The sequence below is a fragment of the Elgaria multicarinata genome, chromosome 5 (assembly GCF_023053635.1).
Source record: "Elgaria multicarinata webbii isolate HBS135686 ecotype San Diego chromosome 5, rElgMul1.1.pri, whole genome shotgun sequence".
NCBI classification, from domain to species: domain Eukaryota; kingdom Metazoa; phylum Chordata; class Lepidosauria; order Squamata; family Anguidae; genus Elgaria; species Elgaria multicarinata.
In genome coordinates, this window is record NC_086175.1 from 117,588,382 (window position 1) to 117,605,117 (window position 16,736).

General features: G+C 38.3%; 1 protein-coding gene across 1 annotated transcript in view; it reads right to left on the bottom strand.

The window, feature by feature from the left end:
- Positions 1 to 16,736, bottom strand: part of DYNC2H1 (dynein cytoplasmic 2 heavy chain 1) — a 175,915-nt gene that overhangs the window by 87,043 nt on the left and 72,136 nt on the right. The window contains exons 53-65 of the mRNA XM_063127107.1: positions 15,147 to 15,228; positions 11,665 to 11,819; positions 10,988 to 11,125; positions 10,034 to 10,147; positions 9,281 to 9,441; positions 8,932 to 9,055; positions 8,252 to 8,373; positions 7,375 to 7,461; positions 7,060 to 7,186; positions 6,237 to 6,378; positions 4,126 to 4,235; positions 3,165 to 3,263; positions 2,220 to 2,343 (exon numbers count right to left, since the gene is read on the bottom strand). Coding sequence (XP_062983177.1) covers positions 2,220 to 2,343; positions 3,165 to 3,263; positions 4,126 to 4,235; positions 6,237 to 6,378; positions 7,060 to 7,186; positions 7,375 to 7,461; positions 8,252 to 8,373; positions 8,932 to 9,055; positions 9,281 to 9,441; positions 10,034 to 10,147; positions 10,988 to 11,125; positions 11,665 to 11,819; positions 15,147 to 15,228 — 1,585 coding nt within the window. The remainder of the gene's footprint in view (positions 1 to 2,219; positions 2,344 to 3,164; positions 3,264 to 4,125; positions 4,236 to 6,236; positions 6,379 to 7,059; positions 7,187 to 7,374; positions 7,462 to 8,251; positions 8,374 to 8,931; positions 9,056 to 9,280; positions 9,442 to 10,033; positions 10,148 to 10,987; positions 11,126 to 11,664; positions 11,820 to 15,146; positions 15,229 to 16,736) is intronic.

The window sequence follows — 16,736 nt, forward strand, 5'->3', positions numbered from 1 at the left end:
AAAAATACTGTGCTAATACACCATAGATGTAGAATGGAAAGCATGTGAAGCCAAATGTTAGTTTTAAAATTACCAAAATGCTCCACTGAAGGATGATTCAAGGAAGCAAGGTATGCAAGAAAATGGGCAGATGACCTATGCGCTATCACCTCTTGATGACTGTAATTCTGCTGATAGTGTCTTCAAGAGCAATACCACATCATGCACATCACAGGAACCTTTACATACACCAACACAAAAAGGGTTTGTTCTCTCTCTTTTTCCTTTAGTAGCCCTACCACTGACTGGCAACCCCAATATAACAGAAAAAGCAATATAAAAATACCTTAAACTTGCCTTAATTTAACTGGCTACACTGGAGAAAGTGTACATAATGGCACACGATCAAAACCATATCTAGCTCAAAAGACTCAGAACAGATTTTATACTGTTTTTAATAACAACCCAGCAGCCTAAGAATTAGTTGATAGAAGTTGCCCCCTGAAATCTAGAAGAAATACCATCATGTAATCATAATCTTACTGCTGACTTGCTGAATACACATGGAATGAAATCAGGCCCAGGGTGGCTCCTTGCTAAGTTGAGTGTGGAGCAAATCTGGCCATAAGAAAGTGTCACTAAATTGTAACTCTGCAATTTAGAAAAATGTCAAGGCACTGCAATTCATAGGAGGGAAAACAACTTATAGGATGGTACAGAGCATTTTTCTCTGCAGTTAAAGGAAGAACAGTAAAAGGCCTTTACATAGAATCATAGAATAGTAGAGTTGGAAGGGACCTATAAGGCCATCAATGCAGGAATCCACCCTAAAGCATACCATGCAGGAAGTAAGTGTTATCTTTTTCCTAAGAGCAAAAGAGGTCAATGTAAACTGTTTAGCATAAACCATCAGCTGGCAGATTGATTCAGGTGAAGGGTGTGTACTGGATTTACTTCTTTGCCGTATACAATTTCACTTCATTGTTGTAAAAATGTCAAATCCCCAAATAGGAGCTATACAAGTACCAAATCACTCCAAAATATAAATCATATTTTTCATAACTGGTTTTGAAACACTTCCACTACATTACTGTCAAAAGCAAAATAATGAAGAACCCGTGGTCCATATCCACGGTTTCACACCACGGGAGAGTGCATCTGCAAATGAGGATCAGAGGGGAATTCTGCACAGCAAAATTGTTCCTGTTTCCTCAATTAAACCACTTCAGAGTCCAGTGTTCCACAGACCTGAACTAAGTGAAATAGAAAGCTGGCAGGGCTATTAGCGATATGTTCACTATCCATAACCCAAATGGAATGGAGTGGTGAAGGAAGGGAGAAATAGTGTTGGAAACAATTTGATCTGCCATCTTCAAATTTCTGCATAACAAGTTGTAGATATAGATAAATATAAATCACTGATTTAAATCAAGCTGTCCATTTGCACCTGATATTTCCTAAACAAAACCTAAGCTTACATACAAATATTAAAACATGTTGATTTACAAGTCAACAGAATCTTTATACTTCCTGGGAGGCTAATCCTAGAATCCCATTCTTTCTGCACTGCATGATCCTATTTGTTTAGATACAGATGGACACCGTTGTGATATTAATAGACTTCTGGTTGTTTTTCTCTCCAGACATCTCTTGGAGATAGGAGCTATCTCCCAATACCTGTCTCAGCAATCAGTACTAAGCCAAAATAATAAATATACAGTACATGACCTTTTTGCCACATATAAATCCCTTAAGTTTAGTGGTCAAAATCAAAAGAATAGTATCAGCTAATTCTAGGTATTTATGACTATTACCTCCTTTAGAACACCAAATAAATTGATTTGTAATTCTGTTTCAGAAACACAAGACCAAGGTACACTATCACTGAGTTCACCCGACATGACAACTCACCATGGCCAAACAATCATGGTGGATTGTGATATTCTCCACAGAGAACGCAGTGCGTTCTCCATAGAGTGGCTTAATTTTTGCAAACAAGCCACCCCGAGAATCCATGGCTTGTTGTAAGGTTGTTCATACCCATGGTGGGTTATTGTGTTGTCTGAACCTGGGAGAGCAATTTTGTCATGGGTTGTTGGGACTGGCTATGGAGCCACGCGGCAAGAGGGCCAAAGAAGCCCATGACGCTCTTTATGATCTCACCAGTGCTGTCTCCAGCCTCATTTGCCAATATCTGCCCCTCCACCATAGACATGACATATTTTAAGTTAGAAATTTACCTTGAGCAACAAGGTCCTTTCTAAGCAGTGGATAAAGCACAGGCTCTACTCCATCCATTTCCTGTATAATGAGGGTTTTCCCAAATCGCACAGCCAATTCAAGAGCATTAATAAAGTTGGCATCCTGCACAAGAAAAATTTCACAATTATTGATTGTTCCAGTTCAGTATTAACATACTACAAATCCAAATATAGAAAAACAAAAGTGAAAGCAGAAGGCATTTTCAGAGACAGTCAAAATGTAAATAAGGTGCAGTTAAATCATTTTTGTCAAGGCTATATTTGAACATATAGGCCTTGTTATCAAGAATCTTGGCCTCACTGCCATCATCTCCAACATCTCCATTTTGTTTGAGAAGGGTAGACTAAACAAGAAAGTGAGCTACCTGAACAGTAAAGCAGAGTCACAATGTACATTAGCTGTCCTCCATTAACACAGATGACAAGAGCAACTTTCGCTCTATGCAATAGTGGAGATATGTAGATCTCTCAGGTTCCTCACACTATCAAGTCATCCAGATGCACGCTTTAATTAGCTTATCTAGATCCCTGATGAGGTAAGTACCATGCATCAAGCACTGGAAATGCACTGGAAAATGCATCCTAGGTACTTAAACATACATTAGAACACATCAGCATCTATCAAGGTTAGGGACCTACAACCAAAATATGCACACAATTCTTCCCTTTCACTCTGTACTTTTGCTATCATTTTTGGGAAATCAGAAACTCTTATCACCTAATCCTTATTCACCGTGGTTAAAATTGTGGTTTAAGATTTCTTCTGAATGGGACCCTTGCAGGAACACTTGGCAACTAGCCTGCTCTTTGCAAAACCAGCGTGAACAAAGCAATGTATAAATTCTTCTAAATCTTTTGAATATGTTTTACATAAAAACAGAAACCAAAAGATTCCTTCTCCAATAATACAGAACTAAATATGACCTGCTGGTTGATGATTTCCAAGCGTGATTCTTTCAAATGTGCTTTCAACCATTCAGTAGCTCTGGAAGAAGGGTCTATCAAAAATGGACAAACTTTACTCTGATAAAAAAGTAAAAGAAAGGAGAAAGACAATAATGTATAAAACATGATTAGTTTAGAAAGAAAGCACACAATTTCCATTTTAATCCTCCTCCCCCAAAAACCCTAAAATGAAGAAATTAAAAGTTTAAAGGTTCTACTGACATATAGCATGTACTACAAGGAAGATTAAGAGTGGGTGATGTAATTCCATATGGGAATCATTCCAAATTTTAAGAATGAAACTACTTTGTACTTCTTAGGTATTCAATCATTCAAAATATTTCAAGTGTGGACAAAATGAAAATTTTAACTGGTGAATGGGTAGACTTGAGAAGAAATTATCCAAAGCTGTCTGTAGAAAATCCAATCTACTATTCATGGGATCTTTGGCCCTCCCCTACTGAGACCTTGGGTAAAGGCACAGATGGCCAAAAACATTTTACTAAGGGGAAATAAAATAGGCAGTCTCTTTTTTTCACTTGCATTCCACTGGCCATCCTTCTCAACCTACTGTCCTCCAAATGTTTTGGACTACAATTCCCAGGATTCCTGACCACTGGCCATGCTGGCAGAGCTTTCGGGGAGTTGAAGGTGCAACCCGCTTCTTCCAGAAATAAGCGTATAAATTCATTTCGGGGCTTGGCCTTGAAAGTGCTACGGGCTGCACACATGCACACCAGAGCTTGCTGCATGTGGAATGTCTCCTTTGGATCCTGCCCCTGGAGGTCTACCTTCCGCCCACCCCTTCCATAGACAGACAGGCTACTCGTAAGTATTAGACATACCAATGACCTTGGTGTGGACACAATATGAAAATGTGAGTGCATTAACATGCTACATAGACAGCGTCTCCAAAGGAATAAAAACTAATACAATTTACCTGCAATATCACAAGAGCATTTTCTATTGAGAGATCATCAGAGGGCAGACCTTCACCTTTCCAAATCAACTGCTCACTCTCTGTGCACAGGAACCGCCTAAGATCAAACTCTAACAAACAGAAGACACTTGCTTTAATTCCATTAATGTTATTTCTTTATTATTTATTTAATTATATCCTGCCTTTCCGCTAAAAATGCACTGAAGGTGGCTTAACAATAATTAAATACAGATTAAAAACAAAATCTTAATTAAATCATTCCAGCACAATTAGAACATAATAAAAGAAACAAACAGCAACCAGCAAATTAAAAAACCCTTCAGCAACAGATCTGCCTATATGCCAAAGGCCGACCTAAATAAAAATGTATCTGTGCCTGCTGGGAGAAGAACAACAGAGAGGGAGGCAATCTAACTTCCCTCGGCAGAGAGTACCAAAGCTTGGCAGGCCCTCTGTTGCATTCCCATCGAACATGCCTCCCATGTTGGTGATACTGAGAGAAGGGCATGTTTCTTAAAACTTGCACAGGCCTATATGGGAGAATACGATCTTTCAGGTAGTCTGGGTATAACCGGACTACCGGTTATACCCAGTTATACCCATTTGAAATATGCTCAGAAATAGACTTGTAGCCAATGGAGCTATTGCAACAAGGGAATCATATGGTCCCTGCGACTGGCCCTGGTCAACAGTCTGTCTGCAGCATTCTGGACCAGCTGAAGTTTCCACATTTGCTTGATCATTGTACATTTTTACATTGTACATCAGTGTCATCCTGATAAGCATCAATAACATATTAACTTGTAATAGTTTTAAGACATTACACACAGTTCTTTTGTCTTATTTTATTATTGGGGATTACAACAGCATCTCTGAGATCCAGCCCCTCCATAGATTACAACATTTTTGTAACACAGTGTCTAAATAGATGGGTTAAAAAACATACATAAATGAATCTATGAAAGAAAGACCGCTTGTCTGGTATATATAACCATGGTCCTAACCATAGAGAAAAGAAAAGAATGTATATCTAAATGAAATAAGAACAAACTACTGTTTCAAACACTGTGGCCAAGCTATGGCTTAGTTGTTAGGGCCATTCTTCAGGATTGCACATTCCTGTAAAATAGGTTTCTAATGTTGCTTTGGAGGCAGAAGAGCTATCTGGAAAAACAAAAAGGTGTTTGGACTCCAGCCTCTGCCCACAAAAGCCATTTTGTGCTAAAACTATAGTCTGGGCAGTATAAAAATGAAATAAATAAATAAATAAATATACCTCCCCTCACAAATGTTATATTACCTGCAGTCAATCTGTTATAGTATGAACATTTCTCAATCTGTTATAGAGGATTTGTTTTAGGCAGGCTGTACAAAAGACTAGATCTACTAAATTTCCCAGAACACTGAATTATAAGAGCTCTTTCCAAAGTTGTTACCAGCTTCCTTGTCTAGCTACTAGGAGAACTGGATCCTCTGTGGTAGGAACTACTCATACCTCCAATGCAAGATGATCTGCCTCCAGTCAAAAATGATATAAAACTAAATTTCGGTCTAACCAGCCATGAGGAAAAGCAGCAGAGATCAGCTTTGTCTGGACAGAGAAGAAGACTTCAGACAAATGTAACCCTGGGGCAAGGGCCTTCTAGAGGATGTATGGTTACTTCTCAAAAGTGTGATCCCCTCCTTAATCCTGGATTATGCATTTTGAACTAACATCTTGAATTAAGATGCTGTACATCTTGAATTGATGGACACTATTGATAGCTAGTTGAAAGAACACTTTATTTTCCTTCTCTGAAATCCTACAAAACCATATGTTGCATACAAGAGTCCAAAACAGATTGGTTACTACTTTTTTTGGTTTGCCTTTTTCTGATCTAGGAAGAGAGTAAACTTTGCTAGCTAAGTAGTCTGATATTATTCTTTCTGAGCCTCACTTGCAAAGACGAAAAGCTTTATTCTCATCCCTTGATATGGTGAAGTTTGCTATAATGAAATCTGAGTACCCTAAATTAAACTGAATTTCCATGTACAACGCTTAAGCATAAGTTGTAATTTCATAATACTATGTTGTTTAATTGTTTTCTGATCAAATAAATAGCAATATTTACTTTCCAGGCTAGCTGATTTTGTCCATGAATCTAAACTTGCTTTTCTTTGATCTTCTGGTGCAGCAGAAAGGTAAGTAATAAAAGCAGCAGATAGTTGAGCTCTCCTTGGGAGTGTACTTAATTCATCTGCTATCTCTGAAACCTAAAAAAAAATCAATATGATTTTTATTGCATATTTAAATACACTTTTTCCATGAGTGTGGTAGCATATTCCTCCCCCACCCCAAGAATGTATGTAGTAGCTTTATTAAATAGCAATATCTCTATGGCAACTTGGCCAACCTTGAATATCTTCAGAGATAGACAACAATCAGGAATGCATGCTGGGTACATTGACACTTCATCAAATCCTTAAGCACATATCGGCTTGGCATACTCTTTTCTCTACTACACAATAAAGTTTTTATAGATTAACTTGAAGAAGGACATTCAATAAGTAGGAAAGCAACAGAAAGGAGGACAAAGAGGCGAAGATAAGTCTCTGTTGCTCCTTCTTCACTGCTGGGCATCTGCCAGCAGAGCACTGGATGTTCAGGACACTCCCAACCTCAGAGCACTCCATGGGAAGAATAGGGTTACTCCCTTAATCAGTAAAGAACGTTATATTAATCAGTAAGGAACCCCACATTAGTCAGTAAGGAACCCCATATTAACTGAAAAGAAACAAAACATACAACTGGAAGTGAAAGAGAGCTTCGGCTATTGGGCAGTATAAAAATGTAATAAATAAATAAAGTTTTAGAAAAGCTTTTCAAAAAGAAAACACATTTAGCTCTGAGAAAGTTAAGAAAGGCGTACTTTTATTGAAACTTTAACAACCAACCTGTGTGTTCCATCTTTTATGCTCTCTATCAAGCTGCTTAATCAATACCTCTGCCGCTTTCACTGTGTCTTGTGCTTTAACAACTTCTGCTTCAAGCTTAGCTGCCTCACTTGTTCTGGCCTGGAACCTATAGACCAATTGCACTTTTAAGACATATTCAACAGTAAAAGAGTATGCTTTGAAGTCAAACTTAATTATCATTTTAAAAGTAAAGCATTACTTCTTTAAAAAGAAGAAGATGGTATTAGCTAAAATATTAAAATCCAATTATCAGAAACAAAAAATCAAAACTGTTTGTACAAAACAAATACATACTTATCTTTTAATTCTGCCACCTTTTGACCAACAGAATTAACTAAGTCTTCCAGCTTCTTTTTTCTGTCTTCTGTTTTCCTTAGGTTACTGAAATATATTAGGAATAGTAACTGAAATATTTTGTACTAGCTTGTCTGCACATTGAGGTAATTAACACAGGCCATTTCCACTTGCCTGCCATCAAGGGCAGCTGAGTTGGTGAGTACAAGGGAGAGGGCCTTTTCAGTAGTAGCCCTGCACCTCTGGAATCAGCTTCCATCAGGGATTTATCTGGCCCCTTCCTTGCAAGTCCTTCAGGAAGGTTTTAAAGACCCACCTATTTTCGCAGGCTTTCCCAAAATCTGTGAGCTGCAGGTTTTATTGGTGTGGTTTATTTTTTACAGTATTTTACTGAATACTAATTGCCTATTTATCTATTTTTGTATGGTTTTTAATCTGTACACAGTTTTGAGAGGGTTTACCCTGAAAAGCGGATTACAAATAAATAAACAAATAATAAATAGTTGAACATAGGTGACACTGAGCTCTCAACAACCATGGATATATTCTCAGCAAAGTTAAAGATGAGCAGTCCCAGAATGCGACTTACTCTTACTATGCACAGAATTGTAGTTATCACATTGCTCTGAGTAAGAAATACAAACAAGATGAGGAAATGTTTTCCTAGTGCCAATTTCTGCTGGTATAGTCTAGGAGTATACTTCAACACTGAAGCCACAACCATGTTGGATATCAAATTAGTTCACAGATATGATGTATATTTATTGTTCAGGTTTGAGTCAAGCTACTTTTCTATGTAACATATCAACTTTAACTTTTTATATATCTGATGTCCATCTTAGAATTCAGAACTGTAAAAAATATAGGTATCACTCACGCTTCTAGGCCTGCCTGTTCAGTTTCCAGAGGCTGAATACGTTCCAGGACATAGGAGTACTGAACATTAGCTTTAACCCATGCCGCTAAAGGTGCAGCTGCAATACTGGCTCTTTTTGCACTCTGAAACATTCAAACATAGATATTTTATATTGAAGAGACATGCATCAGTTATAACAGTTTAAATACACTCCTACAAATAAAATACATCAATACATATAGAAAAAGCAATATAGCAACACTGGCAATTATATACTGGATTAAAACCAATAACACAATTTATTGAAGTAGCATTGCAGCAGCAGCATATAAAAATAATTAATAAAAGGTATTCTCTCTCCTTTCCCACCAACCATCTAGCATTCTTTACCAGTGCAAATTATTTTTGCACTGCTAAGACAGTAACCTTGGATAATGAATGATTGCAATCTATAATTCATTTAACCAATATCTGTTAAGCACAAAAAGGGAGGTATCTAATGTGAAACTACCACTAACATACATTACATTATGCTAATGTAAGTGATCTCCAGCACAAGGGCAGTAGTGTTTGCTGATGTGACAGGTTTTCCAGGACATTGGTAGCAAACACTATTGGCATTGCTCCAGAAGTTACTTATGCTAGCCCAGTGTAGCTTATATTAGCAGTAGTTCACACTGGATAGTGCCCAAAGAAATTACCTTTGGCTCAAAAGACGCTTTATTCTTAGCTAGAAGTTCTTCTACACTCTCACGAATTTCCTTTGAAATATTTCGAGCATCAAAGGTTGCAATGTCTTCTCTCACACCTCTTTTGGCAAGGAAACTGCAAAATATATTAAATGACTGAATTCAAAAGCGAGAGGAAAAAAATTAAATTTGGCATTTTAATGAAAACAGTATCTGTGTTACAATACATGGCATACAGTACATAGATTTTATCTATAATGATCACTACTGTCTTCCTTTGGTATCCAGAATAAAATCCATGACCTTTTGAAAAGAAATACAGCAACATTGTCTTTCACAACTAAATAAAACCTTCAATTACCTCTTCATGCTCACCCACGATGTATCAAAGATACCCATCAGCCGTAAGACCCCTTCCAAAATGTCTCTAATTATGTCAGGTGGCATACGCAGGGAGCGGATTTCTGATAGAGATTCTGGTTTAATATTTCCAACTGCTAATTTAGCTTCATTAACCAATGGCTAAAAAAAAGAAGAAGACAAAAGAAAGAAAATTACTAAACTTGCTCAGCTTTAACAAAAACTGTCATTTTATTCTCCTTTCTAAACTGTCTTCATCATCTCAAAGTTTAATTGGAAAAAAGTGAAATAAGTGGGAAGAAGATGCTCAAATAGGATCTGTGGTCATTCTTTATGCAAAATGGATGAGAAGGGAATAGGACCATCAATACTATCCCTCTCCCCCATGAGTCCCACTCTCTCTCCTAACAAACCCTTCCATGTTATTCTGCGCCCCCAATACCATCCAGTGGTCCCTTCCTTACTATCCACATCCTTTTCTTCTCTTCAGTTCACTGCCACCTTCATGGCTGGCTTCTTGTGGGGCAAAAAGCTGTTAGTCCTGCTACTGTCAATGTGGGAGCCAGAATCAAGAGCCTAGAGGTTGCGCAGCTCCAGCATTTATTTAAAAGGGTAAAAAAAGAAGAAGCAAACCAAGATCCAGACACAAAAAATCAGGAAGGAATAGAGAACTAGGGATTACGGCACCAGACAATAAAGAAGAAACTAAGGAAGAGCATGGGGGAAGAGAAAAAAGATTGTCCATTCTGATTACCTGAACTTCCTTTAGTTCATCCTCAATTATTGTTTTTCTTTCTTCAATTTTTACAACTTCTTGTGCTATTTTCTGTTTTATTTTTTCCATTTCTGATTTTTGCTCACTGGCATCCTATGAGAAAGTAGAATAACATTTAAGAGAGTTGCTTATAAGCCTATAATTTGTTGGATAATGCATCCATAACTCTTTGCAGCATTAGGACTTTTAATTGTTATGGTGGTTTTGTATTGGTTGCCCAGATCTATATACAGCTGTGATACAGAGGCTCACAAGACCAGATAGCAGGGCCCTGTCCAGTGGCTGATGATCCAGCTTTATAGTACAGGAGCAGCCCCCACAGTTATGCATCTGTGCGGTCTCCCTGACTCATGTAAAGCAATGCTCTGGCAAGTGAAAGGTAATGGCTCTCTGTTCATGCTATCCTGAAGGATATTAGAGCTAATTCAGCAAAATTTTACCAGAAGGATTTTTGCTCCACATTAGAATAAAAAAAAAAAGTAACAGCAAGGCTACTTCACAAGAGACCTTAAGCTGCTTGAAACCGCAAAATTGCATAGGATAGATACCCTTCTTTTTAGGGGACAAATGACAGTGATATTTTGGGCAGAATTTGTGACCAGTGGTTATGGAAGTATTCACTACCCGCAGAGAGAGTGTTTATATTGGGAATTTAACATAAACCTGTGGAGATGCCTGGAATTACTATAGGTTGATCCATATTCATTTTACATATCTTTGAGTGTAACACAGACCTAATGTGCAAGTCCTACAGTGCTATGAACAATTTTGTATTAGAACCAACATAATAAACCTTGCAGTGTTGACAATGAAAAGAAGCTTCTCTCTCATTTTTGACCTCCAAAACTGGCTTCTGTAGAAATCCCTGATTCATTTCTATTTCATGCTGTTATCATCGTAGCACCACATCTTTTGCACAGATCTTTTGCATACCTGCATAGAAACAGTGATTTCCTGAAGGGCAGCATCAGCTTCATCTTGCTTTATTTTGAGCAAAATGCTTTGTTCTTCAGCTTTCTTGTTCAATTCATCAACAAGAGCTTTTGCCTCATTCAGTTTAGCCACTCCAGCCTAAATGGAATTTGGATAGATGTCATTTTAAAAATGTACAGAAACAAATCCTTCAGATTTGTTTATAGCAATTTCCTGGAGGTCGATCGTAAGAATTTTTTTTTAAAAAAAAAACACCAAGGCTATTGGTTAAAGCGAAATCAATATTTACTTAATTCATGATACCAATGCAAACCTAACACTAGTTTGAGAAAATACTCCAATATTGGTAAAAGTATAAGGAAAAGTTGCAACCAAAGTACTCACATTTTAACTAAAATTCAATTTAAAATGTATTTAATTTACAGGCGGTGACCACTGCTAGCTTACTGAGATGTTCAGGGGTACTACTCAAATATGGTTATGCTTATTAAAAAACAACACTGGGAAGAAAAGATTTGCACAAAAGCTTTATTCAAGGGGTTCAAATAATGGAGATAAATAGTCTCAAACTTCTTCAGCGTATACAAAGGGTTCTCCATGTCGGAGCAATGCAAATTCCCCACAAAAAAACCAGATATATCATTTTAAAAAGATAATGAAAATCAAAAGAATCTTACCTGCAAATGGCTTTGCCTTTTTATTAACTCTGTTCTTTTGCTATTATGGATGGCACGATACATATGGAGGAAAGTCATGTATCTTCTGGGTGTAGCTCCATGGGGTTTACATGACTCATGGATCATCAAAAATGAGTTTAAGAACTCAGAATCACCTGTAAAACAAGTTACAAATTTAGCGTTCCTATGTGGACCAAGAATATACAAACACAAATCCTACTATGAACACAGTTTATATTTTATATATTAGAAAGAGATATGGATTAAATCTCCATAAGAATTTTTATCTAATGAATAAAAAATATTCACATTTTTTTCTTTGCACATGAATTAGATAAAATACCATGTGACAAAAATCACCATGACTTTTCAAACATTTCTAGCAGTGGGGACTATCATTCTTATTGCTTTGATTATTGCCATCCTTTTAAAGCAATTTTATCTAATTCATGATCAAAGAAAAACTATTTCAAACTAAGCATACATATCTTTTCAAATTCTGCATCTTCTCTCAACTGACTAATTTTAATTTTAATTCCCTAAAGTAGCTAATTTTAGTTAGAACTTCATATATAAGTGCTCTAATTTGGAAATAAACCATAATGGGTTTTCACTATTCTATCTATTTTAATTTCAATAAAAGCTAAAGATGCAATCCTACGGTCCCTCGAAAGCATCCCGGGGACCACAGGATTGTTTTTTGATTCCCCCTCTCAATACCATAGATAGTGCTACAACTTCAGGAGGCTGATTACTAATCCAATACCTCCCCCCACCCCTTCTCAAATACTGCAGAAAGAACTGTGGTGCCACCTCTCCGAGAACACAAGAGTTTCCTCGGATGACCTTGTAGATGTCAGAAAAGGGGCATTCTAGTGATCAGGGATGGGAGAGGCCAGGATATGAAAGATCCGGTGGCCTCTCCAGCCCCAGTCTTGCTCCCAGCAGTGCGCCTCTTCTAGACAGGCTCAGAGGCCCATCTAAAGTGCCACGATGCCAGTAGTGGTGAGCTGGTGCTATAAAAAATGTTTTTAATAAATAATAATAATAAATAAAGGAAGAACACCCAAAAATGAGGACAGAGATCGCCTCCATCATTCCTTCTGCCCTGTAAGCAACAGCCCGGCAGGGCACCAGATACCTAGAAGCCTCCAAGATTGGAGGCTTCCATCTAGTGGCAGGGGTTGTGCCCTCCAACTATTATTTGGTCTTACAGGATTGATGCCCACTAGATGGGATGCTCCAATCCTGGAACCCTCTGTCTATCCTAGGCTCTGCCAACAAGAGCTAAGCAGGGGATACACGCTCCCTGATGTTGAAGTTATGTCGGTAGCGTCAGAAGATTACATCGCCAATATCCTACGGGCTATCAAATGACGTCTAAAATTGCTCTCTAATACATCTGTGTAACTATATGTCAACTTTCTCAATGAAATCTAGAAATACCTTTATTAAATTTGGGATCATCTCAAATGAAGTCAAGTGTCATTTAACTAGATTTATCCTAATTTTGAACTTATCCCATACCTCAATAAGACTAGAAACCAAAATAAACTATTTTACAACTAATCGTCTTTCATTATTATTTATCCACTACAAAGGATGCATTCAAAACAAGCTTCCTCAAATTTTACTACTGAGGAAAATGGATTAGCAAGCCCTTTGATACTATTGCAAAGAAAGGCTAGCCTTTTCTCAACCTCCAGAGTTAGTGAACAGTTGTAGATGTTTTATTTGTCAAATGATTCGAACAACAAATCATTTCCCGAGGACCATAGCTTAAAAAGTTTCAGTTTTGCCTAGTAGTGATTTAGGTGGGGACTGGTCACAAAGGAAGAAAGTAGCAAGTGTAGACTGCCTATCCAAGATTAGCATGGACAAAAGAGTGTCCATTCAGCAAACATGGGGCCTCTAGAATGTGTAAACACCCTACTCTGCCCCTAATGCTATCAAGCTCCTATTGATTGGCTTATCTAGAGCCCTAATAAGGAGAAGCACCATGCAGGAAGTACTGGACAACCCATTAAAAAACAGTATCCTGGACATTCTGTAGCCCATTAGTACCAATCAAAGTCAGGAGCCTCCATCTCATCTTGCACTCTGCATTTTTTGCACTAAACACCTATTTGTGAACCGCCCAGATAGCTTTTGTGAACCGCCCAGAGAGCTTCGGCTGTGGGGCAGTATATAAACATAATAAATAAATAAATATTGCAGGAAATGGAAAAGATATCCATTCATTCAATCATTTCATTTCTCTACCGCCTCATAGCCAAAGCTCTCTGAACAGTTCACAAAAATTACAACCCAAAAATACAAATTATGATTGCACATTATTCTGAAAATTGTTATTCCAGAAATTAATAAACAGGGACCATCATTTTGTTGTAATTACTTTTCTACAGTTTTGGAAAGTTCAAGCAGAACCCAAGTGTTTGCTTTATTTAAATGGGCTCACCCTATTTTTCCCTGGATGTTTGTAGATAACAAGCTCCATGTTGTCTAAGAGCTAGAGCCTCTTTCCTAGTGCTCCAGTCGGAAAGACAAACTCATAGTCCCAGCAGATCCCCGAGGAAGCCCCACCCTTTCTACTCACTTCACTTTGGAACAGGTAATACCCAAACTTCAATTGTCCTTCTTTGTCTTTAACTTTATCTGCTCTCTTACTCTTCTAACCCTCAAAAACTACTTGTGTCAACTTGGGCCAAGGTGTCATTTTCATCTTGAACCCTTTTCGCCAATATGATTAATTTCTGCATGTGCTGATCAGGTGACTTCTTATCTGCTTATTTGATATTAGCTTCTCCTCCTCCATCTTCTTATATCCACTGCACGCTGCACCATCTTATCCAGTCCTTTCCTCAACTCCCATCTCCCTTGATGAGTTAACCGAATAGTTTCTGGTTCCATAGTTTCTGATTTCCATCCATATAATTATTCTGCCTATTTTTTGTAATAAACCGCATACTTGTTGTCTCCCTTGTTCCTCTCTCCACTGATCAGTTCTTGCGGTGGTGCATCATGATTTTTGTTAAAGATCCCAACATGTGTTATTCAGGTCCATGTGAGTATGAGTATAGTCATGTAGATAAGCACATGTGGTAACTGCCATTTAGGCCATGACTAGGCCAGGCCTATATCCTAGGATCGTCCCGGGATCATCCCTGTGCATCCAAATGACACACAGGGGATCTGGGATAATCCTTAGGTCTAGCTAAGGCCTATGTCAGTTCCTCATTCAGTATTTAAATTGAACTAAATTAACATAAAATGTTTATTGTTGGTAATAAGGTCATCTTTGCTGATAAAATTTGTATAATAGATACATTCATCTGACTACTAGAATTATGAATGCTTTATATAAGGGTTCATAATTTAATGTGTACATATCCTTAATGTTTTTAAACAATTTTAAAAGCACACCATACTATTATTTTAGAAGTAACTATATAACTACATAGTGGAATAACAAAAAATCTTACCAGAATTCTTCTTTTTGCGTTCTTTTGGTGTTTTAGATGCTTTTTCTTTCTCATCTGATTCAATAAATAACATTTCAGGTATCTAAAATACGAAGTTTAAGATATGAACAAATAGCATTACTGGGAATTTTTACCAGGGAAATTTCATTGTTGCCACCTTTTTAACCTAAATAAATGCAGGTTGCTTACCTGTAACTGTAGTTCTTCGAGTGGTCATCTATGCATTCACACATATGGGCTTTGCGCCTGCGCAGAGACCAGACCGGAACCTACTATAGCTGAGTGGAACGTTTTTGGCGGGAACCCCTCCCCCCACGCTACCGCGCATGTCCATGGGGTTCCCGCCCTTACCTCAGTTTACAGGAGTCCGACGTTGTGCCCCCATAAACATGAGTGTAAATAAGTAAAGTACATTCCACAATAAAACAGTGTCATTTATAAGTCTCACACCACCAAGTGGGGATGGTGGGTGGGTTGTGTGAATGCATAGATGACCACTCGAAGAACTACAGTTACAGGTAAGCAACCTGCATTTCTTCTTCGTGGTCTCTATGCATCACACATATGGGCGAGTAGCAAGCTGACATACCTTTGGAGGTGGGTTGGTGCATCATCTGAAGATCTCTGAAAGCACTGTCCTCCCAAATGAGCAGTCCTGCCTCGCACGGGTGTCCAAACTGTAGTGCTTGACAAACGTGGATGGAGTGGACCACGTTGCGGCTCTACAGACGTCTGCCAAGGGAACACCTCTGGTGAAGGCCACCGATGTTGAAACAGCTCTGGTGGAATGAGCCGTCACAGGTTTCACTAACTCTAATTTAGAAATAGAGTAGGCCAATTCTATTGTCTCCACTATCCAGCGTGATAGTCGTTGGCAGGAGACAGGGAGTCCCTTAGAAGGCTCACCATAACAAATAAACAGTTGCTTTGTTTTTCTAAATGTCTCTGTCCTGTCTTTATAAAAAGCAAGAGCCCTTCTCACATCGAGAGTATGCAAGGAAGACTCAAGAGGTGAAGTTGGATTAGGAAAGAAAGCAGGCAAAGTAATATGCTGAGACAGATGAAAAGTTGACACTACCTTAGGTAGGAAGGCTGGGTCTGTGCGTAGCACAACCTTGTCCTTATGAAAGATAGTGTATGGAACATCTATCCTAAGAGCTTTAAGCTCACTTGCCCGTCTTGCCGATGTAATGGCTACTAGAAAGACAGTCTTTAAAGTAAGTAGCCTAAGGTCTGTCGACGCCATGGGCTCAAAGGGCTTGCGTGTCAGTGCTTGCAGCACAACTGACAGGCTCCATGGCGGCACGATACTTTTCACAGTCGGTATCGTGTTCTTCAGACCTCTTAGAAATTTCTTCGTTGTTGGATGGGTAAAAGGTGTAAAACCATCCACACCCCGGTGAAAAGATGTAATCGCAGCAAGGTGAACCCTGATGGATGCGAGCTTAAGTCCCTGCTGGAAAAGTGTCAATAAATAATTAAGGATGAAGGGTAAGTGGCAAGATTCTGGTGTTTGATCTTGTACTGAAGCAAAGTTCCGAAATCTTTGCCACTTTGCTGCATAAGTTTTCCTAGTGGAAGGCTTTAGTG